At 46.8% G+C, this 25,703-nt stretch overlaps 1 protein-coding gene across 2 annotated transcripts in view; it reads right to left on the reverse strand.

Annotated features, from left to right (window-relative positions):
- LOC134969285 (transmembrane protein 272-like) overlaps positions 1–25,703 on the reverse strand; it is a 182,328-nt gene that overhangs the window by 123,437 nt on the left and 33,188 nt on the right. For both annotated transcript variants that reach the window (XM_063945133.1, XM_063945134.1), the window contains exon 2: positions 10,944–10,973. In XM_063945133.1, the coding sequence (XP_063801203.1) occupies positions 10,944–10,968 (25 nt within the window). In that variant the 5' untranslated portion in view covers positions 10,969–10,973. The remainder of the gene's footprint in view (positions 1–10,943; positions 10,974–25,703) is intronic.

Consider the following 25,703-nt stretch of genomic DNA (forward strand, 5'->3'; position numbering starts at 1 on the left):
ATCTACCGTCCCCCTCGACTGCCTCATCTTCTCCACCCCACTTGGATCTGATCTCTCACTTTCTCTCTGCTTCTAACCTGCCCAAACTCCCTCAGGACGCCATGGACCATCTCAACAGTGAGATCTCAGTGGAAGAAATTGCTCAAACTATACTCGCACAGAAAACTGGCAAATCCCCTGGCCCTGATGGGTTTACGGCTTTGTACTATAAAAAAAATTTCCGACCTTCTCTCTCCCCACCTTCACTCCCTGTTTAACAAGATTGTCCATGGCGACTCTTTTCCTCCTGAGATGTTGGAGGCCAGGATTGTGGTGATCCCTAAAGAAGGCAAGGACGCCCTTAACTGTGCTAGTTACCGCCCTATCTCCCTCCTGAACTTAGATTCGAAAATATTTGCCAAAATATTGGCTAACCGCTTAAACCAGTGTTTCACAACCACGGTCCTCAAGGCACACTAACATTCCTGGTTTTAGTGATATCCAGGCTTGAACACAGGTGACTTAATTAGTACCTCAGTTATTTTGATTTAACCATCTGTGCTGAAGCCTGGATATCAATAAAACCTGCACTGTTGGTGTGCCTTGAGGACCGCGGTTGGGAATGCCTTGCTTAAACCCTTATCTCCCTTCCCTCGTTCACTATGACCAAGTGGGGTTTATTCTGGGCCGCCAGGCGAGGGATAATACCAGACGTGCTATCGATCTTATCCATATCTCGATCTCCAGGAGATCCCTTACTATCATGCTCTCCTTGGATGCTGAAAAAGCCTTTGACCGGATCTCCTGGGTTTTCCCGAGAGCCGCTCTGGAAGCCTATGGTCTATCTGGTGTTTTCCTCACTGGTGTCCTGGCACTATACTCCACCCCTACTGCTACGGTCTTGATCAATGGCGTCCCGTCTGCCCCAGTTCGCATTTCTAATGGCACTCATCAGGGTTTCCCTCTGTCCCCATTGATATTTGCCCTCATTATCGAACCGCTTGCCTCTCAAATTCGATCCCATCAGGGTATACATGGCATACACGTGGGCCATCTCAACCCCAAAATTTCTCTCTTTGCGGATGATATCCTACTATCCTTGACTCTGCAGCATATCTCACTCCCAAATTTATTCTTGGTCCTACACTCTTATAGTCTTATCTTGGGCTATAAGATCAACTATTCCAAGTCAGAGGCTATGCTACTTCATGTCCCTTCTAAGGATGCTGACTCTCTTCGCGCCAACTTCAGCTTTCGATGGCAGCCCACAAAGATCAAATACCTGGGGATTTATTTGACCTCTCGCTACGACTCTCTCTTTCACGAAAACTTTTCACCTCTTCTCTCTAAAACCCAGGCTGACTTGACGCCCTGGAATGGTCTGTTTATTTCGTGGCTGGGTAGGATCATATCGGTTAAAATGAATATAATTCCCAAATGCCTCTATCTTTTTCAGACTCTCCCTGTGGCTGTCCCTGCCTCCTTCCTTCGCAACATTCAGAAAGCCCTTGTCCGCTTTATTTGGAACCACAGGCCCCCCCATATTGCCGCCAGCACCTTGAAGAGGTCGACCGCCGCAGGCGGTAGAGGTCTCCCTGATATCAAACTCTACTATCTGGCCTCACACCTCTCTCATATTGTCACCTCTTACGCTCCCCCTGGCTCTGTCTCCTGGTTGAATATTGAGTCAGCCTATGTTAACCTTCCTGACCTGACCCCCTTATGGGGTTTATCCTCCACCTCTTGTCCCCCGACGTCCAAATTACTCCCCACTATTAAATTTAATCTTAAAATTTGGGACTCACTCTGTGAAGTTGAACCTCACCTCCACTCCCTCACCCTTGACCCCTATTTGGCAGAACCCTCTGTTCCCTCCTGGACTCTCGATTACGAGGTTCCGTACATGGTCGCAGTTGGGCTTCAAGTTCCCAGTTGATTTTGCCGATCAGGGCCAATGGTTACCTGATCTTCAACAGAAGGTTCCTTCGCATACACTTAATCCCTCTTCCAATTCCTACAAATCCGCCATTTTTTAAAATTCCTTGCCCTCTTCCGCTTTACTCCGCGACCTCACCTCCTTTGAAAATATATGTAAAAATTCTCATCTCTCCAAAGGCTTGATATCCCAACTTTATTCTCTTCTGTTAGACTCTACCCTTCCCTCTACCAGATCTTACGAACTTGCTACGGAACGTGAACTTGGATCGCCCCCGGATAATGAGGACTGGGAGGACATGAGACTGGGGATAGCTAGGAGCTCTATTGCAACTGCTTTCAAAGAGACGGCATACAAGATTTATTATCGTTGGTACTATATCCCTGATGGACTCAGTAAACTCTTCCCGTCTTCCTCCCCAAATTGTTGGAGAAATTGCGGATGCAGAGGCACTATGCTCCATACATGGTGGACCTGCCCAGTCAGTCATTGTTCCCTTCTGGAACCTAGTCCACTCCCTCCTGAATTCCCTTATGGGATCTCCCATGTCGAAAGATCCCTGGACCTTTCTGCTATGTTATTCTCCCCAAATCCTTTATAAATTCTCCAAAAAATTGGCTACACATATTCTAACCGCGTCAAAATCGCTGATTGTTCTCAATTGGAAAAACCCTTCTCCCCCCTCGCTCTCCTCTCTTAAAGCCAAAATTTGGCATTTTGCATCAATGGAGAGGATTACGTATTATCTACATGATCGGGATCATGCTTTTGAGCAGGTCTGGACTCCCTGGTTCCTTGCAGAGTGTAGATCACCGCCACCCCCCCTATAGTCCTTAGCTCCACCCGCTGACCCATGGGCGACAGCTTTTACCTCTCCATCATTACTTGAATTATCAAGGGGCCCAGACCATGCACTAATTATTGTCCAAGCCTGTAAACATGGTCCCCCTACCACTGCATTTCCCCGGTGGACCCTTCATGCCCCAGTCCGACACTGCCTAGAAGACATAGTTACATAGTTGTTGAGGTTGAAAAAAGATAATTGTCCATCGAGTTCAACCTATATTATAAAAAATATATATATTTTTTGTTAATTAAATGTTGTGTCCCTGGATATTTTTTTCTGTTAAGAATTTATCTAATCCATTTTTAAACTTATTGATTGAGTCCACAATTACTACCTTCTCTGGCAGAGAATTCCAAATCCAAATCCTTATTGCTCTTACTGTGAAGAACCCTTTTCTCCGTTGAGTATGGAATTTTTTTCTTCTAACCTCAGGGGGTGTCCTCGTGTCCTATGTAATGTTTTTTTGGTAAACAAATCGTTTGATAAATCCTTGTATTGTCCCTTAATGTATTTATAAATATTAATAATGTCCCCCTCTTAGTCGCCTCTTTTCTAGTGTGAACATATCTAACCTTTTAAGTCTTTCCTCATAATCCAGTGCCTCTAACCCCTTAACCAGTTTAGTGGCTTGCCTCTGAACCCTTTCGAATTCCAAGATATCTTTTTTTATAGTGCGGTGCCCAAAATTGCACACAATATTCCAGGTGTGGCCGCACCAATGATTTATACAGTGGCAGGATTACACTCTCATTCCTTGTCTCCATACCCCGTTTTATGCATGATAACACCTTATTAGCCTTTGTTGCTGTATTTTGACATTGCATACTGCTACCAAGTTTATTATTGATGAGCACTCCCAAATCTTTTTCAACTACCGTTATCCCTACATTTTCCCCATTTAGTTTATAGGCTGCCTGATTGTTCTTAGTCCCAAAGCGCATAACTTTACATTTGTCTATATTGAACCTCATTCTCCATTTATCCGCCCAGACCTCCAGTCTAGATAAGTCATTCTGCAGAGACTCAACATCCTTATCTGAACTAATTATTCTACATAGTTTAGTATCATCTGCGAAAATTGACACTGTGCTTTACAGTCCCTCTCCTAGGTCATTGATGAATATGTTAAACAGCAATGGCCTGAGTACTGAACCCTGCGGTATTCCACCGAGTACTGAAGCCCATTCAGAGTACATTCCATTAATCCACACTCGCTGTTCCCTATTAAACAGCCAATTACTCTTTCAAGTACAAAGTGTTTTCTACCCCAATCTCTCTTAGTTTGAGAATTAGTCTCCTGTGTGGAACTTTTTCAAAGGCCTAAGCGAAGTCCAAAAAGATCACATCCACTGCTTGACCCTGATCAATATTATCGCTCACTTTCTCATAGATGCTTATTAATTTAGTTTGACATGACCTGTCCTTCACAAATCCATGCTGATTCCTAGTAATAACCTTGGAGGTATCCAAGTACTCTAGTATGCTATCCCTTAATATACCTTCTAGTATTTTCCCCACTATAGATGTCAAACTTACCGGTCTATAGTTCCCGGGGAGCGTTTAACTACCCTTTTTAAATATTGGGACTACCTCTGCTATACGCCAGTCCTTTGGTATCATTCCTGATCTAATTGACTCGCTGAAAATCAGATATAGAGGTTTCGATATCTCTATGTTGAGAACCCTGGGGTGGAGTCCATCCGGCCCAGGAGATTTATTTATCTTAAATTTTACTTAGTCTCTCCCGGACTACTCCCTCGTTTAACCAAGTACCAAGCAACGGGTCGTTATTATAGTTTATGTTATGCTCTACTCTCGTCAACCTGTCCTCTTTCGTGAATACTGATGTAATGAATTTATTAAATAGATCCGCTTTTTCCTTATTAATCAAGACATCCAACTCGCCCTTTAAAGGCCCAATATTCTCTCTTTTTAACCTTTTACCGTTTATATACTTAAAGAACTTTTTGGGGTTTGTTTTACTCTCCTTTGCGATTTGTTTTTCGTTTTCTATTTTAGCTGCTCTGATTGCTTTTTTGCATTTTTTGTTACATTCCTTGTAGAACTGGAATGATTCCACTGTTCCGTCAGACTTAAATGTTTTGAAAGCACGCCTTTTTTTATCCATATGTTCCTTGACCTTCTTATTAAGCCACATCGGTTTGAATTTCCTACTTCTGTTTTTGTTGACTTTGCGAATATATAAATTAGTGTACTTATTGAGCGCAGTTGTAACAACGTCCCACATTTCAGCAGTATTCTTACCATGAAATACAATTGCCCAATTGATGTCCTTCATTGCTTGTTTCAGCAATGTGAAATTAGCTTTCCTAAAGTTAAAAGTCTTCGTTAAACCCTTATATTGTTGTTGTTTTGGAAGCTGATATCGAATGTAATCATATTGTGATCTCTATTACCTAGGGTCTACCTTACTTTAGTATTTGTTATTATTTCCTCATTATTAGTTAGTACTAGGTCCAGTATAGCCCTTTGCCTAGCTGGTTCCTCAGTTACCTGGGACAAGTAATGATTTTTTAGCCTGTTTAAGAACCTGTTTCCCCTAGCTGTTTCTATGTTCCAGTTTATATCCGGGTAATTAAAGTCCCCAACAATAATGACATCCCCAATACATGCAGCTTTTTCGATTTGCTACAAGAGTTGTAATTCGTCAGCCACACTAATATCTGGCGGTTTATAGCATGTTCCTATTAAAAGTTTTTTTGTATCTTTACCCCCACTCGAAATCTCAACCCATAATGCCTCTATGTCATCTCCAGTCCCCTCGTAAATGACCTCCTTTAAATATGGTTTTAAGAATGGTTTAACATAGAGACAAACACCACCTCCCTTTTTATTAGTCCTATCTCTCCTGAAGAGGGTGTACCCCTCAATGTTTGCCGCCCAGTCGTGAGAATCGTCCCACCATGTCTCAGTAATGCCTATTATGTCATATTGATCAGTAAGTGCAATTGTCTCTAATTCCCCCATTTTACTTGTTAGGCTTCTCGCATTTGCAATCATACACATAAAGTTTAGTAATTCCCTGATCCGCAAGTTTTGTTGTACATAACGTTTCCGTAGGAACCTGGGTTTCCCTTAAATTACCATTACTGACTATTTTTCTCTTTCCCCCCTCTCCACCCCCATTATACGTTATCCATCCCACTATTCTTCGCTCTCTAGTTGTCCCACTAATTCTTTCTAATCCCTCCCCCCAGGCACCTAGTTTAAAATCTCCAACCTTCTAACCATCCTTCCCCCAGCATCGCAGCCCCCTCCTCATTCAGGTGCAGTCCATCGCGACAAAAAAAGATGGCGCCTGACTGAGAAGTCCGCCCAGTGTTCTAAGAACACAAACCCCTCCTTCCTACACCAGTCTCTAAGCCACACATTTACCTCCCTAATCTCCCTCTGCCTTCCTGGACTAGCGCGTGACACAGGTAATATTTCAGAGAATATTACCTTAGATGTCCTTGCCTTTCATTTTTGTCTTAGGTCCCTGTAATCTTTCTTAAGGACATCCCACCTACCACTAACTTTGTCATTGGTGCCAACGTGCACCAAGACCGCCAGGTCGTTCCTGGCCCCTCCCAACAATCTTCTACCCGGTCCGCAATGTGCCGTACCCGAGCACACGGGAGACAACAGACTGTACGGCGATCAAGGTCCCGGTACCAGATTGCCCTATCTGTCTTCCTGATAATAGAATCCCCATACTCAGACCTACAGTTGGTGTACGCTGGCCAGATCTTTGACCCGGCACCTTTTCGGGGCCTGCCACTGGATGGATTTGGAAGAAAACTTCAGAGTGGTAACACTGGAACCCAGAAGACATACTAGAGGGTTGGGGACCTAATCAAACCTCCCGTTGGTGTAGGCTGGGCAGAACTTTGACACAGGGAGCCTATTTTGAGATTTCCACTGGATGGATTTGGAAGAAAACTTCGCAGAGTGGTAACAATGGAAGTGCAGAAATTAGCACTTCTGCGGGGCTAGCTGAATTAGCCCTTCAATCGGCACCTCAGTTAGTTTGATTTAACCATCTATGCGGAGCCATGGATATACCTAAAACCTGGACTGTTGGGGTGCCTTGAGGACCACATTTGAGAAGCTGTCTTATAGTAGAAAATGTGTATTCAATCCTACATCAAGTATCACCGCGAATAGGTAAGCACAAATCAATTAGCATTTTGTTTCCCACACAATATGCTTTTCATCGTTTAACAAATACTTTTTCTTTCCAGTCTATCTGTTCCCATGTCACACCATTATGTAAAAATTAGGACATTTTCTGATTACAATGTATGCTTAGGATCAAAGATATTCACACGTAACAGAGATTTTGATGGTGGCCGACAACCATTTGGCCCATCTAGTCTGCCCCTTTTTTACCATATTTTTACCTCAAACCTTATTTGGTCCTTATTTCCTTGTAAGGATATCCTTATATCTATCCCAGGCTATTCCACTTTTCTACTACCCTTCCTGTGAAATAATTTTTCCTCAAATTTCCCCTGAACCTCCCTCCCTCCAGTTTCAGTGCATGTCCTTGTGTTCTAATACTTCTCTTCATTTGAAGAATGTTTCCCTCCTGGACTTTGTTAAAATCCTTAATATATTTGAAAGCGTCTATCATGTCCGCCCTTTCCCTTCTCTGCTCCAAACTATACATGTTGAGATTTCTTTTTGTATTTCGGGTAAGTTTTGTGATGTAGGCCATGCACCATTTTAGTTGTCCTTCTTTGCACAGTCTCTTATGTATTAATAGCCTTCTGAAGATATGACCTCCAGAATTGAACACAGCAGCACGTACCAATGAGATGCGGTCAGGATCTGGAATCCCGATGTTCGTAATACCGACACCAGAATCCTGGCTCTAATGAGCATACTGATGCCTGTATCCCTCCAAGGATAACAATGCTGGCGCCGGTATCCCGAAGGCCGGGATCCCAAACAAGGACCTGCCGCCACCCATTATAGGTAAGCCATGGGGAGGGGGCGGTTAGGTTCAGGCTGTGGGGGGAGGGTTTGGCTGAGAGGGTGTGAGGGTTAGGGTTAGGCATCCCCAAGGAGGGTTATATTTAGGCTGCAGGGTGGGGGGTTAAGCACCACCTGGGAGGGTTATGCTGCGGGGGGGGGGTAGGTTTAGGCTACAGGGAGGGAGGGTTAGGTATTAGGCCCTACACACTTCGCGATTACACTGAGAGATATGAACGATCTTGTTCATTAATGAACAAGATGACATTCATATCTTTCATTGTGTATGCACCAACAATGAATGATGTGCAGCACTGCGATCGTTCATCGTTGGTGCCGGCTCATTTATGCATGCAAGCCAATATGGACAATCTCATCCATTTTAGCATGCAGGGCTATGGGGACAGGTGATGGGGGGGAAGTGAAGAAACTTTCTTCCCCCCCATCACCCCCCCTCCCCCGCAGCCGGGTCGGCTGTATCAACCATCGGGTACCTTGGCGGCAAACCAGCCAATGTGTAGGGCACTTTAGCTACCTTGTCGGGATTTCCAGTGTCTGGATGCTGCAGTCGCTATTTTTACTGCTGGCATCCTGACCACCGGGATATTGTATGTAACCCATACCAATGACCTATACAGTGGCATTATTACTTCTTTCTGCTGCTGATTCCTCTCCCTATGCAACCAAGCATCTGACTAGCCTTCTTCATTGCTTTGTTACATTGCTTACCTGCCTTCAAGTCACCTGAAATAGTGACATCTAGATCCCTTTCCTCCTCAGTAGTTTCCAGCATAGTGCCATTAATATTATATTTAGCCTTTGGAGTTTTGAGACCCAAGTGCATGATTTAATTTTTTTTGCCATTAAACTGTAATTGCCATGCCCTAGAACATTCCTCTAATGTACCAAGATCATCAACCATTTGTTTTACCACTCCTGGTGTGTCTACAAATGGCTGATTATCTAGGGCCTGGCAGTCAGTTGCCCACATCTATGCGGCTGCACCACTCCCATCCATACACTTGTGCAAGTAAAAGACAAATTACAATTGTTAAAACCCTCCTTCGCGCTCTCAAGGTAACAAATATTCGAAGAGTACACAAAAACTCGTTAGGACTACACAGCCGCTGTTAAAGACATTGGGCCTAATTCAGACCTGATCGCTAGGCTGCGTTTTCATACAGCCTGCGATCAGGTCTAAACTGCGCATGCGTCTGCACCGCAGTGCGCAGGTGCATCGCATGGGTACAAAGCAGATCGCTGCTCAGCGATGGGTTTGTGCGAAGAATCCATTTGCACGGGTCTTCACAAGGAGATTGACAGGAAGAAGCCGTTTGTGGGTGTCAACTGACCGTTTTCTGGGAGTGGTTGGAAAAACACAGGCGTGTCCATGCGTTTCCAGGGAGGGTTCCTGACGTCAATTCTGGTCCCGGACAGGCTGAAGTGATCGCAGCGGCTGAGTAATCCCTGGGCTACTCAGAGACTGCACAAGATCTGTTTGTACAGCTCTGCTACACATGCGTTTGCACACTTGCGAAGCGAAAATACACTCCCCTATGGGCAGCGACTATGCGAACGCAGGACTGCAAAAAAAACCCTAGCAAGCGAACAGGTCTGAATTAGGCCCAATGAACGGACATTGAACACAAATTGGTAGTATTTATTTGTGTGCATTAACCATACAAGTTTTTGTATATGCTTCGAATATTTGTTACCTTGAGTGCGCAACGGAAGGCGTTAACTATTGTAATTTGTCTTGTATATTTGGTTTGTGTATGGTGACATATTCACGTTAATATCTACTGTAGCTGCTCCAGAGTGCGCAGGGATTATCTTATTTTTGTATCTACTTCTGTAAGTAGCTGTTATTACTATCAGCTGTTCTTTTGATCCAGCCTCATACCCAGATCTGCCCATATGAGCAGCAAACACCCCAGGCTTCTTATGCACACAAGCTTCTGGCTTCTAGGAACTGCTTCGGCTGCAGCCCATAGGAACACATTATGGCTGGCATGTGAACTTGTGCATGCACACCCCCCAACCCCAATTTCTCCTGTGGTTTCTAAGGTCTGCATGCACTTCCCCACCCCCAAATTTCCCCCATGGTTTCTAGGGTGTGCATGCACATCCCCACCCCCTATTTACCCTGTGGTTTCTAGGGTCTGCATGCACACTGCATCGACTACAGCCCTCTAGGAAAATTAGAGCTGAATAAAGGCAGAGAAGTGGATCGCCACTGGTAGCACTTTTCTACCAATCGCAGTCCACGCTGCTTGTCTAGCATGTGATTAGCAGAAAGTGCTTTCAATGGGAAGTCACTGCAATTACTGGCAGCTCATCGGGGGTGGCAGATTTTTGCTGGGGGGCGCTGCAGCCCGTAGGTAAAATCTGCCATTGACACAGATGGATAATAAAGAACAGGTTAGCTCAGCAGAACTTGTGGTACCTAAAGGCAAACCTTCTCCAAAGACAGAATAACTGGGACTTCAGAGGGTCACCAAGCAGTTTTGCTAATTTAGCAAAACTGCAAGTGGCTGCGATCGCATGCTGGGGGTCGCCCAGCACAGGGCAAGGCAGCCCAGCACGCAAATACCAGACAGCTGATTTGTGGATGCCCCCTGCGTCTGCAGCCAGCCCACAGCCACCCCGAACCCACCCCAATTTCTGACAACACACCAACCCAACGTATCCCCCGTAATGCCGCCCCGCGAACACTGTAATCACATCTCACTGTGTGCGCACGCACAGTGGTTACTAGAAGCTGTTTCCACCAGTTTGCAGGCAGTGGGCCAGATGTACTAAGCTTGAAAAGTGATAAATATCACTGTGATAAAGCACCAGCCAATCGGCTCCTAACTGTCATTTTTCAAACACAGCCTGTGACATGGCAGTTAGGAGCCGATTGGCTGGTGCTTTATCACAGTGATATTTATCACTTATCAGGCTTAGTACATCTCCCAATGAGATAGATTGGTATTCAGCATGGGGATACTTTTCAGAGAGGTACCTGTCCTGTACATGACAAGAACTGGCCCTGTTTTATTTATTGGGTGGATATACTGTAGGACATATTTGTATTTCATTGTTTTTATTACATGGCATTACAAGCAAAACACAGAGATTGCACCACTGGAACATTGCAGGGCTATGAAACTATCCACACACAATTCCACTCATCTCTATTTAACCTTACATTTAACTCACCTGAATTTCTTGAAGGGTCTTGCATGGTCTCTGGGGGACACAGAAATAGGAGAGTAAGGACACATAAGTATATATATTTCCAGATGTTTCTGCTGTCAGAAAATCATACTTGCCTACCTGACCCTCTCCATGAGGGTCGACATGGACACAAGGTCGACATGGAAAAAGGTCGACAGGAAAAAGTTCGACATGGAAAAAGGTCGACATGAGTTTTTCACGATTTTTTTCTTTTTTTGAACCTTTTCATACATAACTATCCACGTGGACTACGATTGGAATGGTAAAGTGTGCCGAGCGAAGCGAAGGCACCATGCCCGAAGCATGGCGAGCGAAGCGAGCCATACGAGGGAACGCGGTGCACTAATTGAGGTTCCCGGTCACTCTACGAAGAAAACGACACAAAAAACCCATAAAAAACTCATGTCGACCTTTTTCCATGTCGACCTTGTTCCTGTCGACATTTTGTCCATGTCGACCTTTTGTCCATGTCGACCTAAGGTGTGTCGACCAATTGGCGTCGACCTAAGGTGTGTCGACCTTTGTGCTGTCGACCCTCAGTCCCAGACCCGCTCAGTAAAGTTCAGCAATTCATGTTATGTAAACATGTTCCAAACCTTTGTTTGATACCTGTATAAATAAATATGTGGTAAGTGACGCTTTCTGGATATGTGCATTCATGTTTTTTTTTTTACTACAAAGAATTCAGATGTATTTTCTGCATACTTGCCTACCTGTCTCTATCCATGAGGGAGAAAATGCTGTTCCTGGACTTTCCTGGTAATGTATGATTGCCATCACCTGTGGTGAAACACCTTTCTTATCAATTAACTAGCTCACCACAGGCAGGGCCGGTTCAAGCCCGCTCTGCGCCCCGGGCAGGAAACGGGGTGTGGCCTAATACAGGGGGTGTGGCCAGTTACGCCCCCTGTACATCACTAGCGCCGCTTGAATGCTGAGCGGTGCGCGATGACGTCATCGCGCACCGCACAGCAAAAGGTCCTCTCCACGAAGGGAAACTAGACGCTATGCGTCTAGTTTCCCTTCGTGGAGAGTACCTTTGCTGTGCGGTGCGCGATGACGTCATCGCGCACCGCTCAGCAAAGGTACTCTCCACGAAGGGAAATTAGACGCATAGCGTCTAGTTTCCTTCATAGGAGGCGGGGACACAGCGGGCAGCGGAGGCGGACGGGGGACACAGCGGGCAGCAGTGGCGGATCTTGCCACGGTGCGGCGCCCTCCGGATGGCGCCAGCGCCCTCCGGAAGGCGGCGCCCCGGGCAAAAGTCCTGCTTGCCCGTGGCAAGATCCGCTACTGACCACAGGCAATCATACATTACCAGGAAAGTACAGGAACAGAGCATTTTCTCCCTCATGGAGGGGTCTGAGCACCTTAAGGCATGTTAAATAAAAAAATACTGAGGGAGGGATTCAGTTAGCAGCAGCAAATTATTTCAATTAGATCCGACCGTCAGCAGTATCATGGATTTTTTTCACCTGCCCAAGGCAGCAGAAAAAAATCTGCAATAACAAACTATTTTGTAACACAATCACGAAAATGTGCCAGTGTTCACGGAACAAAAAAAATGTCCACAATTGAATTGCCCAATACCACCGTTGGCCAATAAATTGCGGTAGAGTTTTTTCCATAAGAGACTTTAATGCGTTCAGCTGTATTCCCCCAAGTCTAAAGGGCCCTACACACTGGCCGATCCGCCGCCGAGCTGCCCGACGGTGGATACGGCCGACGAGCAACCCGGCGGCGGGGGGGGGGCAGTGACGGGGGGAGTGAAGTTTCTTCACTCCCCCCGTCACGCGGCTCTATTGAAGTGCAGGCAAATATGGACGAGATCGTCCATATTGGCCTGCATGCACAGCCGACGGGGGACCAGCGATGAACGAGCGCGGGGACGCGCATCGTTCATCGCTGGAGCCTCCACACTGAAAGATATGAACGAGTTCTCGTTCATTTATGAACGAGATCGTTCATATCTTTCAAAAAATCGGCCAGTGTGTAGGGCCTATAAATCTGTACATAGGGGGTCATTCCGAGTTGTTCGCTCGCTAGCAGATTTTAGCAGCATTGCACACGCTAGGACGCCGCCCTCTGGGAGTGTATTTTAGCTTAGCAGAATAGCGAACGAAAGATTAGCAGAATTGCGAATAGAAAATTCTTAGCAGTTTCTGAGTAGTTCCAGACCTACTCACAGATTGAGATCAGCTCAGCCCGTTTCGTTCCTTGTTTGATGTCGCAAACACGTCCTGTGTTCGGCCAGCCACTCCCCCGTTTCTCCAGCCACTCCCGCGTTTTTTTCCTGGCACGCCTGCGTTTTTCCGCACACTCCCACAAAACGGCCAGTTTCCGCCCAGAAACACCCACTTCCTGTCAATCACACTCCGATCACTTCAACGATGAAAATTCTTCGTTCGGACATGAGTAAATCTACTAAGTTTTGTGCTAAAATACTTACCGCATGCGCACTGCGTACCATGCGCATGTTTGCCTTAATCGCTCCGTTGCAAAAATCGGCAACGAGCGAACAACTCGGAATGACCCCCGTAAAGTGCTACATTGCAGCAGCCGCATTATTTTTACATGCCATGTTCCATTGTGCTATACATACAGACACAGTCACACACAGTGTAACTAGCCAATGGGAGTCTGGGGGCGGGTTATAGAGAAAAGAGAAGCCGAGAACAGTGTCGCAACTGGTGCAGCAGTGGTTTTGATACACACAACAGCCTTGCTGATCCCCAGGGACGGCCAACCAACAGTAAAGGTACTATAAAGTTTATATATGAGTATTAAGCTGCCTCCACCCTCTCCTCTGCCCCACCCACCCCTTCACGCACTATACGTGGCGTCGTGGTCTGAACTGCAGCTCACAGACAACAGCCACAACTGGTTGGTAGTGACTAAAAGTTATTTTTAAGACTAAGGGGGTAATTCAGACTGCATTTCCGCAGCGACCGGGATCGCAGTCTGATTTACTATGCGCAGTGTGCACCCACGGCAGGCGCACTGCGCATGTGTAGCCATCTCAATGGTGTGATTGCCTCTGCCTGATTGCAGTCGCGGGGCTGGAGGGCCGTGCACGCAGTCCGGACAACAGAGGCGTGTCCGGACCATTGGGTGGGCGGGCCGCAGTGGCTGCATGATGTCACACGCAGCCGCTGCGATCTGGGAAACGGTGGTTAGCCCCCTGCCAGTGCGCAGGAGCTGCGCTGGCATCGCCACCGTATCGTGTCACCCACGCCATTTTGTGTCTCCCACGAGTGGGAATAGCTCCTGTGCGCCGAGATTCCAACTGTCGGCATTGTCAGCTGTCGGGATTCCGGCATCGGTATCCTGACTGCTGGGATCCCGACAGTCGGCAAATTGATTGTATCCCGTGAGTGCATAGGGAAATCTACTGACACATTCTAGAAGTTGAGACACACAAATATTCTACTTATTCACTCCGCAAACATTCTAGAATATTCCCCTCCGTATAGAAGTGATCGGACACTGTCAGTTGACAGTTGAGTGATTTATGTTGTCTTGTCTGTTGTGTTTTTCTTGTTTCTCATCCTTGAGTCAACCTTGCAAACCTGTCATAGGGGTATATGCAATTCCGGATGAATTGCGGCTTTGTTTCGACCGTTTTAGGATTCGACACTGCTCGACAGCCGAAACCCTCCACCCGGGACCATGAATTCTACATATTCAATACATAACTCATTCGACACTCCCCTTGTCGAATAATGGACCAATCGAGTAGTGGGCGTCCTGGATTCGACTTCCCGCCGTTTGGAGCCCTATATAGGGCTTGTTTGCTGCGTTCTTAGCAGCCATTTTGTGACCCTGCAGTGTGGAGTGGAGGTGTTGCAGTGCGATCAAAGTGGGTTTCTTTGCTGTGGTATCGTTTATACACTCAGCAGGCTTTAATCCAGGACGGACAGGATACCTGTTACCCCGGAGGAGAGTCGTTTTTGGAGCAATTTCTACATTTGTAGGCAAGTACCACATGTGGTCTGGCGTTGCATGTATGTGTTTGTGTAGTGTATGGGTGTTGTTCTGAGTGCTTGGCTACTGTTTTGGATGAGGTAAGAGAGCCGTATGTAATGCTTGGGTGGTGGGGGGAGGTGCCATGAGGTGTACATGTGGCGTTGCTTTGGGGTGTTTGGGGTATGTATATGTGTGTAGGTATGTGTATACAGGTCCTGTTTGGATTGCTGCAGGTCCTGCTTGTATCGCTGCATGTTGTTTTTGGAGTTGTGTTTGGGGGTAGTTTTTCACGTTTTTTTTTTCATAAAATGTTTTTTGGGTCATGCTTTTGCATTGGTGTACCTCCAGCATGTGCAGGGATGCTTTTTAGCTTGTTTGGGGTGACTTTGAGTGTGTCGGTATCTTCCATGTGGTCGACATGTGATGTCGTTTGTTTGCCAAACACTTTTTTTTTGCTCCTACTTTAGCACTGGTGTATCTCCAGCATGTTCAGGGATGCTTTTTGGTTTGTTTGGGGTGACTTTGAGCGTGTCGGTATCTTCCATGTGGTCGACATGTGCTGTCGTTTGTTTGCCAAACATGTTTTTTGTCTCCTTTTTTTAGCAGTGGTTGACCTCCAGCATGTGCAGGGATGCTTGTATGGGGGTTTTGGCTTGTTTGGCTGCGTTTTTTTTATGTGTGTTTGGTCCTGCTTGAGCACTGGGGTCCCAGCAGAATGACGTGTGGTTGCATGTAATTATGTAGTGTGTGTTAAATTTGTAAAAATATTTTTTATTTTTACAACAGAGATGTCCAGGGACAAGCGGCCCCGATCCCCCCCCTTCCCCCCACCACTCAGAAGAATTTTCCCTGCATAGCAATGAGGAGTGGGAGCCGACGCAGGAGGAGGATACGACAGAACAGGCATCCACTGACCAGCCGCGGTCGTCAAGGGACCAAAGGGAAAAGCGAAAGAAAAAGAAAAGGCCTAGAAAGGTAAATACTGACAACACCTGCAGACACAATAGCATCCAACTTGACACACCCTAGTTTGCGCACTGCCATGCACACCTACAGGTATCTTTGCGCACTGCCAGGGATACTGACACACTCACAGGTACATACCAATCATATTAACTGCATGTTTTTTTTATCCCTAAAGGCAAGAAGCCAGCCAGAGGATCAGTCGGAGAAGGAAGCCTCTGGTGAAGACGCAGGACAGAAGAAGCCGCGTGGACCCAGATACACTGAGGCGGAAAACTGTGCCCTAGTGGATGGCGTCTACAGGTCCTACGATGTTCTGTATGGACCAAGGGCACAGTCCACAGCAGCTAAGACAAAGCAAAACATTTGGGATGCCATCGCGAGACAAGTCACTGCAGTATCTGGAAACGGCCGGAGCACCACAAACTGCATGAAGCGGTACAGTGATTGCCGCAGACAGACCAAGAAGAAGATGGGGATTCAGCGCCGACATGAGACAGCTACGAGAGGTGGTCCGGCTCTCAATTTGAAGTGGCTACCCTGGGAGCAAGTTATTAAAAGGCGCATGAACCCTGCCATGGTCCAAGGAGTTCGCGGAGGTGTGGACTCCAGACGTCCTGCTGGCTTTCCCGAGGAGGAAGAACCGCCCAGAAGACGGAAGACGGCGGGAGAAAAGCAGTCCAAAAGGAGGCCTGATGGTATGAATACATTCAGATGAGCTGTACTACATTTTTTTTTTAAATTTGCTAATGTGTTTGTTCTTTCCTCCAGACACGCCTGCCCAGAGGACATCACCTGCGCGCAGGACATTGGCAGCATGCGGACCATCACCTGCGCAGCAGGCATCGGCAGCAGCACGTGGACCATCACCTGCGCAGCAAGCATCAGCAGCGCGCTGACCATCACCTGCGTGACATACATCGTCAGCGCGCAGACCATCACCTGCGCGCCAGACACCGTTGGCGACCACACCACCAGCTGGGCGCCAAACTACAGCTCCTGCGCGCAGGCCATCACCAGCTCGTCATCTCTCCAGGAGATCTGGGACTGTGACCGAAGAGCCTGAACAAGACACTACCCTTGTGGACTCATCACCCGAACTGTTTGAATCAACAGGGTTAACGGACGAGACTTTTCTAGGGTTTGAAGACAGCCGTGTAGACGTATCCAGCCATACCCTTGAAAAGTCTCCAGAATTGAGGACAAGTGAAGCTCCTGGAGCAGCGGCACCACCGGATGGAGAAGGTTTTTATTTTTTGGTTATGGTTTTTTTGGGTATGGGGGGGGGGGGTGTTGCCATTTTTGTTTTATTAACTTTATTGTTTTTTTTTCTTCTTTTGCAAACAGAGGTGCCACGGACCAGCAGCGGACTTGCGTCGAGTATTGGTCCCTACTTCAGGCCGGATCTCTTACAGGATGAGTCGGACGACGAGGTGGAAGTGCAGCAGCCCGCTGTTTCTACATCCCTGTGTGAGTAATTATCAAATTGTGAACCTTCAAACAAGTGCTGACCACTGTCTTGACTCTGCCACTTTGGACCGTCTGACCCTGGGGAACAACACAGTCCAGCAATGGGTCATGCTGGACTGTGTGGTTCCACAAATGTTCTTGGGAAAGGAATGAACATGACATTAGTGTCTTTACTTAATATTAGAGATGAGCGGGTTCGGTTTCTCTGAATCCGAACCCGCACGAACTTCATGTTTTTTTTCACGGGTCCGAGCGACTCGGATCTTCCCGCCTTGCTCGGTTAACCCGAGCGCGCCCGAACGTCATCATGACGCTGTCGGATTCTCGCGAGGCTCGGATTCTATCGCGAGACTCGGATTCTATATAAGGAGCCGCGCGTCGCCGCCATTTTCACACGTGCATTGAGATTGATAGGGAGAGGACGTGGCTGGCGTCCTCTCCATTTAGATTATAAAAGAGAGAGATTTACTGGAGCTTAGGACTAGGAGGAGTACTGTAGAAGTGTAGAGAGTGCAGAGAGTTTACTAGTGAGTGACCACCAGACAGTGCAGTTTATTTAATATATCCGTTCTCTGCCTGAAAAAAGCGATACACACAGTGACTCAGTCACATACCATATCTGTGTGCACTGCTCAGGCTCAGCCCAGTGTGCTGCATCATCTATATATATTATATATCTGTCTGACTGCTCAGCTCACACAGCTTATAATTGTGGGGGAGACTGGGGAGCACTGCAGTGCCAGTTATAGGTTATAGCAGGAGCCAGGAGTACATAATATTATATAGTGAGTGACCACCAGACAGTGCAGTTTATTTAATATATCCGTTCTCTGCCTGAAAAAAGCGATACACACAGTGACTCAGTCACATACCATATCTGTGTGCACTGCTCAGGCTCAGCCCAGTGTGCTGCATCATCTATATATATTATATATCTGTCTGACTGCTCAGCTCACACAGCTTATAATTGTGGGGGAGACTGGGGAGCACTGCAGTGCCAGTTATAGGTTATAGCAGGAGCCAGGAGTACATAATATTATATTAAAATTAAACAGTGCACACTTTTGCTGCAGGAGTGCCACTGCCAGTGTGACTGACCAGTGACCTGACCACACTGACCACCAGTATAGTTAGTAGTATACTTATATTGTGATTGCCTGAAAAAGTTAAACACTCGTCGTGTGACTTCACTTGTGTGTTGTTGTTTTTTTTATTCTATAAAAATAAAACTCATTCTGCTGACAGACAGTGTCCAGCAGGTCCGTCATTATATAATATATAATATATACCTGTCCGGCTGCAGTAGTGATATATATATATTTTTTATATCATTTATCATCCAGTCGCAGCAGACACAGTACGGTAGTTCACGGCTGTGGCTACCTCTGTGTCTGCACTCGGCAGGCAGTCCGTCCATAATTGTATACCACCTAACCGTGGTTTTTTTTTCTTCTTTATACATACATACTACTACGACATCTCTTTATCAACCAGTCTATATTAGCAGCAGACACAGTACAGTACGGTAGTTCACGGCTGTGGCTACCTCTGTGTCTGCACTCGGCAGGCAGTCCGTCCATAATTGTATACCACCTAACCGTGGTTTTTTTTTCTTTCTTCTTTATACATACATAGTTACATAGACATCTCTTTATCAACCAGTCTATATTAGCAGCAGACACAGTACAGTACGGTAGTTCACGGCTGTGGCTACCTCTGTGTCTGCACTCGGCAGGCAGTCCGTCCATAATTGTATACCACCTAACCGTGGTTTTTTTTTCTTTCTTCTTTATACATACATAGTTACATAGACATCTCTTTATCAACCAGTCTATATTAGCAGCAGACACAGTACAGTACGGTAGTTCACGGCTGTGGCTACCTCTGTGTCTGCACTCGGCAGGCAGTCCGTCCATAATTGTATACCACCTAACCGTGGTTTTTTTTTCTTTCTTCTTTATACATACATAGTTACATAGACATCTCTTTATCAACCAGTCTATATTAGCAGCAGACACAGTACAGTACGGTAGTTCACGGCTGTGGCTACCTCTGTGTCTGCACTCGGCAGGCAGTCCGTCCATAATTGTATACCACCTAACCGTGGTTTTTTTTTCTTTCTTCTTTATACATACATAGTTACATAGACATCTCTTTATCAACCAGTCTATATTAGCAGCAGATACAGTACAGTACGGTAGTTCACGGCTGTGGCTACCTCTGTGTCTGCACTCGGCAGGCAGTCCGTCCATAATTGTATACCACCTAACCGTGGTTTTTTTTTCTTTCTTCTTTATACATACATAGTTACATAGACATCTCTTTATCAACCAGTCTATATTAGCAGCAGACACAGTACAGTACGGTAGTTCACGGCTGTGGCTACCTCTGTGTCTGCACTCGGCAGGCAGTCCATAATTGTATACTAGTATCCATCTCCATTGTTTACCTGAGGTGCCTTTTAGTTGTGCCTATTAAAATATGGAGAACAAAAATGTTGAGGTTCCAAAATTAGGGAAAGATCAAGATCCACTTCCACCTCGTGCTGAAGCTGCTGCCACTAGTCATGGCCGAGACGATGAAATGCCAGCAACGTCGTCTGCCAAGGCCGATGCCCAATGTCATAGTACAGAGCATGTCAAATCCAAAACACAAATATCAGAAAAAAAAGGACTCCAAAACCTAAAATAAAATTGTCGGAGGAGAAGCGTAAACTTGCCAATATGCCATTTACGACACGGAGTGGCAAGGAACGGCTGAGGCCCTGGCCTATGTTCATGGCTAGTGGTTCAGCTTCACATGAGGATGGAAGCACTCAGCCTCTCGCTAGAAAAATGAAAAGACTCAAGCTGGCAAAAGCAGCACAGCAAAGAACTGTGCATTCTTCGAAATCCCAAATCCACAAGGAGAGTCCAATTGTGTCGGTTGCGATGCCTGACCTTCCCAACACTGGACGTGAAGAGCATGCGCCTTCCACCATTTGCACGCCCCCTGCAAGTGCTGGAAGGAGCACCCGCAGTCCAGTTCCTGATAGTCAGATTGAAGATGTCAGTGTTGAAGTACACCAGGATGAGGAGGATATGGGTGTTGCTGGCGCTGGGGAGGAAATTGACCAGGAGGATTCTGATGGTGAGGTGGTTTGTTTAAGTCAGGCACCCGGGGAGACACCTGTTGTCCGTGGGAGGAATATGGCCGTTGACATGCCAGGTGAAAATACCAAAAAAATCAGCTCTTCGGTGTGGAGGTATTTCACCAGAAATGCGGACAACAGGTGTCAAGCCGTGTGTTCCCTTTGTCAAGCTGTAATAAGTAGGGGTAAGGACGTTAACCACCTCGGAACATCCTCCCTTATACGTCACCTGCAGCGCATTCATAATAAGTCAGTGACAAGTTCAAAAACTTTGGGTGACAGCGGAAGCAGTCCACTGACCAGTAAATCCCTTCCTCTTGTAACCAAGCTCACGCAAACCACCCCACCAACTCCCTCAGTGTCAATTTCCTCCTTCCCCAGGAATGCCAATAGTCCTGCAGGCCATGTCACTGGCAATTCTGACGATTCCTCTCCTGCCTGGGATTCCTCCGATGCATCCTTGCGTGTAACGCCTACTGCTGCTGGCGCTGCTGTTGTTGCTGCTGGGAGTCGATGGTCATCCCAGAGGGGAAGTCGTAAGCCCACTTGTACTACTTCCAGTAAGCAATTGACTGTTCAACAGTCCTTTGCGAGGAAGATGAAATATCACAGCAGTCATCCTGCTGCAAAGCGGATAACTGAGGCCTTGACAACTATGTTGGTGTTAGACGTGCGTCCGGTATCCGCCGTTAGTTCACAGGGAACTAGACAATTTATTGAGGCAGTGTGCCCCCGTTACCAAATACCATCTAGGTTCCACTTCTCTAGGCAGGCGATACCGAGAATGTACACGGACGTCAGAAAAAGACTCACCAGTGTCCTAAAAAATGCAGTTGTACCCAATGTCCACTTAACCACGGACATGTGGACAAGTGGAGCAGGGCAGGGTCAGGACTATATGACTGTGACAGCCCACTGGGTAGATGTATGGACTCCCGCCGCAAGAACAGCAGCGGCGGCACCAGTAGCAGCATCTCGCAAACGCCAACTCTTTCCTAGGCAGGCTACGCTTTGTATCACCGCTTTCCAGAATACGCACACAGCTGAAAACCTCTTACGGCAACTGAGGAAGATCATCGCGGAATGGCTTACCCCAATTGGACTCTCCTGTGGATTTGTGGCATCGGACAACGCCAGCAATATTGTGTGTGCATTAAATATGGGCAAATTCCAGCACGTCCCATGTTTTGCACATACCTTGAATTTGGTGGTGCAGAATTTTTTAAAAAACGACAGGGGCGTGCAAGAGATGCTGTCGGTGGCCAGAAGAATTGCGGGACACTTTCGGCGTACAGGCACCACGTACAGAAGACTGGAGCACCACCAAAAACTACTGAACCTGCCCTGCCATCATCTGAAGCAAGAAGTGGTAACGAGGTGGAATTCAACCCTCTATATGCTTCAGAGGTTGGAGGAGCAGCAAAAGGCCATTCAAGCCTATACAATTGAGCACGATATAGTAGGTGGAATGCACCTGTCTCAAGCGCAGTGGAGAATGATTTCAACGTTGTGCAAGGTTCTGATGCCCTTTGAACTTGCCACACGTGAAGTCAGTTCAGACACTGCCAGCCTGAGTCAGGTCATTCCCCTCATCAGGCTTTTGCAGAAGAAGCTGGAGACATTGAAGGAGGAGCTAACACGGAGCGATTCCGCTAGGCATGTGGGACTTGTGGATGGAGCCCTTAATTCGCTTAACAAGGATTCACGGGTGGTCAATCTGTTGAAATCAGAGCACTACATTTTGGCCACCGTGCTCGATCCTAGATTTAAAGCCTACCTTGGATCTCTCTTTCCGGCAGACACAAGTCTGCTGGGGTTGAAAGACCTGCTGGTGACAAAATTGTCAAGTCAAGCGGAACGCGACCTGTCAACATCTCCTCCTTCACATTCTCCCGCAACTGGGGGTGCGAGGAAAAGGCTCAGAATTCCGAGCCCACCCGCTGGCGGTGATGCAGGGCAGTCTGGAGCGACTGCTGATGCTGACATCTGGTCCGGACTGAAGGACCTGACAACGATTACGGACATGTCGTCTACTGTCACTGCATATGATTCTCTCAACATTGATAGAATGGTGGAGGATTATATGAGTGACCGCATCCAAGTAGGCACGTCACACAGTCCGTACTTATACTGGCAGGAAAAAGAGGCAATTTGGAGGCCCTTGCACAAACTGGCTTTATTCTACCTAAGTTGCCCTCCCACAAGTGTGTACTCCGAAAGAGTGTTTAGTGCCGCCGCTCACCTTGTCAGCAATCGGCGTACGAGGTTACATCCAGAAAATGTGGAGAAGATGATGTTCATTAAAATGAATTATAATCAATTCCTCCGCGGAGACATTGACCAGCAGCAATTGCCTCCACAAAGTACACAGGGAGCTGAGATGGTGGATTCCAGTGGGGACGAATTGATAATCTGTGAGGAGGGGGATGTACACGGTGATATATCGGAGGGTGATGATGAGGTGGACATCTTGCCTCTGTAGAGCCAGTTTGTGCAAGGAGAGATTAATTGCTTCTTTTTTGGGGGGGGTCCAAACCAACCCGTCATATCAGTCACAGTCGTGTGGCAGACCCTGTCACTGAAATGATGGGTTGGTTAAAGTGTGCATGTCCTGTTTTGTTTATACAACATAAGGGTGGGTGGGAGGGCCCAAGGACAATTCCATCTTGCACCTCTTTTTTCTTTTCTTTTTCTTTGCATCATGTGCTGATTGGGGAGGGTTTTTTGGAAGGGACATCCTGCGTGACACTGCAGTGCCACTCCTAAATGGGCCCGGTGTTTGTGTCGGCCACTAGGGTCGCTAATCTTACTCACACAGTCAGCTACCTCATTGCGCCTCTTTTTTTCTTTGCGTCATGTGCTGTTTGGGGAGGGTTTTTTGGAAGGGACATCCTGCGTGACACTGCAGTGCCACTCCTAAATGGGCCCGGTGTTTGTGTCGGCCACTAGGGTCGCTAATCTTACTCACACAGTCAGCTACCTCATTGCGCCTCTTTTTTTCTTTGCGTCATGTGCTGTTTGGGGAGGGTTTTTTGGAAGGGACATCCTGCGTGACACTGCAGTGCCACTCCTAGATGGGCCCGGTGTTTGTGTCGGCCACTAGGGTCGCTAATCTTACTCACACAGCTACCTCATTGCGCCTCTTTTTTTCTTTGCGTCATGTGCTGTTTGGGGAGGGTTTTTTGGAAGGGACATCCTGCGTGACACTGCAGTGCCACTCCTAGATGGGCCCGGTGTTTGTGTCGGCCACTAGGGTCGCTAATCTTACTCACACAGCTACCTCATTGCGCCTCTTTTTTCTTTGCGTCATGTGCTGTTTGGGGAGGGTTTTTTGGAAGGGCCATCCTGCGTGACACTGCAGTGCCACTCCTAGATGGGCCCGGTGTTTGTGTCGGCCACTAGGGTCGCTAATCTTACTCACACAGCTACCTCATTGCGCCTCTTTTTTTCTTTGCATCATGTGCTGTTTGGGGAGGGTTTTTTGGAAGGGACATCCTGCGTGACACTGCAGTGCCACTCCTAGATGGGCCCGGTGTTTGTGTCGGCCACTAGGGTCGCTTATCTTACTCACACAGCGACCTCGGTGCAAATTTTAGGACTAAAAATAATATTGTGAGGTGTGAGGTATTCAGAATAGACTGAAAATGAGTGTAAATTATGGTTTTTGAGGTTAATAATACTTTGGGATCAAAATGACCCCCAAATTCTATGATTTAAGCTGTTTTTTAGTGTTTTTTGAAAAAAACACCCGAATCCAAAACACACCCGAATCCGACAAAAAAAATTCGGTGAGGTTTTGCCAAAACGCGTTCGAACCCAAAACACGGCCGCGGAACCGAACCCAAAACACAAAACCCGAAAAATTTCAGGCGCTCATCTCTACTTAATATGGAATTTTTTTTTCACAGATATCTACACAAGAAAAGAATGTAAAGAAGAACAAACACTACTTTTTTGTTTTATTACATTTTATTTTTTAATCCAAAATAAAATACTATTCTTCAATACATTTTTACAATGAGAAGTTTTGTGTGTTTTATTTAAATTATTAGTAAATAAAATGTAAAATATGGCATTTCAGAGATGCAGTGGTATTGTGGTAGGTCGCCCATGGTACAGCAGGGGAGCTGTTGTGTCCCTTGACATCCAGGCTGGTTCCTGCAAATCGGGAAGGATACTTCGCAAGACCTGTGGAAGAGAATAGTATTGTGTCATCCAAAGACAAGGTACAAGCAACACTTGCAAACAAGTAGGTTACATCGGCCTTTGTCCCAAATGCAACCCTCCGGCACTTGAGAGACTACACATCCAAGCATGCCCTGACACAGCGTAAGCATTGCTGTGTCAGGGTATGATTGGATACGCAGTTTTGCAAATGCTGGAGGGCCGCAGTTGGGACATACCTGTGTTACTTGGACAAGAGGAAGTTTTGGGCAATACAACTCACCTGAGGGGGGGGGGGGGGTGTCTGCTACATGGCGGAGGTTTAGGTCCACATTACAACTAGGTCGCCCATGGTACAGCAGGGGGAACTGTCGTGTCCTTTGACATCCAGACTGGTTCCTGCAACTTGGGAAGGATACTCCGCAAGACCTGTGGAAGAGAATGAGGAGGTAATTTGAGAGCATTTACTCCACCCTGGGAAAGAACAAAAGGTCCCAGCAACACTGCGCATATACGCCGGTTACTCAGACAAGATGGAGTTTTGGACAATACATCTCACCTGAAAGAGTGACTAACATGGCAGTGGTTCAGGTCCACATCACAAGTAGGACGTCGATGGTAGAGTGGGGTAAACTGGTCCAATACTGGAGTGGCTTTGCAGAAGTGTATCCTGGGTAAAACTGAAATCATGGGTACATTTCCCTCAGCCAGGGCCGGATCTAGGGGGGGGCGAAGGGGGCGACCGCCCCCCCTAACACAGTCATAGCCACACCCACTTTTGAGCAGAAGAGAGCTCTCCGGGGAGAGCCTGAGGCAGAACGATGTGCTGCAGCTTATACCACAGCAGCACAGAGGAGCCAGGAGAGCAAGGGTTACAGAGCATTTGCCCCTCACTTGCTGGTGTGTGGGTACTAGGGCTAATAAATACAATTACCCCATAGCACAGTCACATGTACATAGAACAATAACAAAGCTCTATCTCAGTCTCACTCAAAAAGTTCAGTCAGAATTGAGAGAGGAGGAGTTAGGATTGCAGATGGGAGGAGTTG

This window comes from Pseudophryne corroboree, chromosome 11 (assembly GCF_028390025.1).
Source record: "Pseudophryne corroboree isolate aPseCor3 chromosome 11, aPseCor3.hap2, whole genome shotgun sequence".
Classification (NCBI taxonomy): domain Eukaryota; kingdom Metazoa; phylum Chordata; class Amphibia; order Anura; family Myobatrachidae; genus Pseudophryne; species Pseudophryne corroboree.